General features: G+C 54.4%; 1 protein-coding gene across 1 annotated transcript; it reads right to left on the bottom strand.

Moving 5' to 3' along the window:
• Positions 1-431: 431 nt before the first annotated feature.
• Positions 432-1,157, bottom strand: LOC106817391 (melanocortin receptor 5-like). The gene has a single exon (XM_014822055.1). It carries the CDS (start codon positions 1,155-1,157, stop codon positions 432-434), a length of 726 nt encoding a protein of 241 aa, XP_014677541.1.
• Between the last annotated feature and the right edge of the window lie 31 nt (positions 1,158-1,188).

Consider the following 1,188-nt stretch of genomic DNA (forward strand, 5'->3'; position numbering starts at 1 on the left):
CCGCGCATTTCAGCCTCGTGTGAACGCTAAATACCGAATTTGTTGCTCCGTGTGAACGCGGCTATACTAACCTTGGTCGCTCATAATTGTAATAACACCAACTCAACGCTGTTACCGAAACCGATACACGACATCTCGTGTCTTCTTGCCATTCGTTCCGCTTTTAATTGTATGACAATCTAATCGGGTCGACCCAAATTACGAGTTTCACGAATCCACAGACCATAGAAGTGATATACAAGTTAGACGTGTCTCTATATATTTCTATGCCACAGACTCATATAGCGATATATTGTAATAACATGTTAAAATACTCTATCTGATAAACAAAACTCATGCCACACGCATCACATCGCACGTTATCTATAGCTATACGCTGCATCTAACGCGGTTGGGAGAGTTATTAGCATTCACAGCAAATCTCACTGAAGCTAGCATTCGTGCATTGCTTCAACCGGAGTCACAGAGGACGTTTGCCAGCAGCCGGTCAGCTGCCGCACGGCCAGGCGAAAATCCTTGTACTTATAGAAGTAGATGATCGGATTCATGAGCGAGTTGGCGATGAGAGAGGCGAGCCGAATCGAGCGCAGCACTAGCAGCCGCTGCGGTGAGAAGAAGCGGATCAGGGAGAGGTGCAGCACGTGCGGGCTGAGAAGCAAGCAGGACGAGCCGACCACGGTCAGTATAGTCTTCGACATCTTCAACTTCGCTTGGAAGGCCGTCATGTCGAGTCTGTCGGCCGACGACGCTGTCGTCCTGTCCCGGCGCGTGTGCTGCCAGGCGATCTTCGCAATGACGGCGTAGCAGTAAACCATCAGGACGAACATGGCGACGTACTCGGCGACGATGAAGCACGTGTACCAGCGCGCGATCAGCATATCACCGATACAAGCAGTCGGCGTTCGCCAGGTGGACGCGATCTGGACCGCAGCGACCGCACCGCACGCGACGGCGTACGCCCAACAGGTGGCGATCAACATGGCGGTGCGCGCGGGGGTGAGCAGCGCATTGTAGCGCAGCGGGTAGACGATGGCGACGTAGCGGTTGAGCGTGCAGAGCAGGATGCCGACGATCGACACGTGCAGGATGCTGATCGCGTAGCCGATGAACGCCGAGCAGCCGACGGCGTTGTCGTGCGACGTCGTCGCCGTCCACATCGTGCAGCCGATCACGAAGTCGCAGCAGGCG

Source organism: Priapulus caudatus, unplaced genomic scaffold (assembly GCF_000485595.1).
Source record: "Priapulus caudatus unplaced genomic scaffold, Priapulus_caudatus-5.0.1 Scaffold1710, whole genome shotgun sequence".
NCBI lineage: Eukaryota > Metazoa > Priapulida > Priapulimorpha > Priapulimorphida > Priapulidae > Priapulus > Priapulus caudatus.

Coding starts and splice junctions, on each gene's coding strand:
- LOC106817391 (XM_014822055.1), bottom strand. CDS start 1,157: ATGTGGACGGCGACGACGTCGCACGACAACGCCGTCGGCTGCTCGGCG.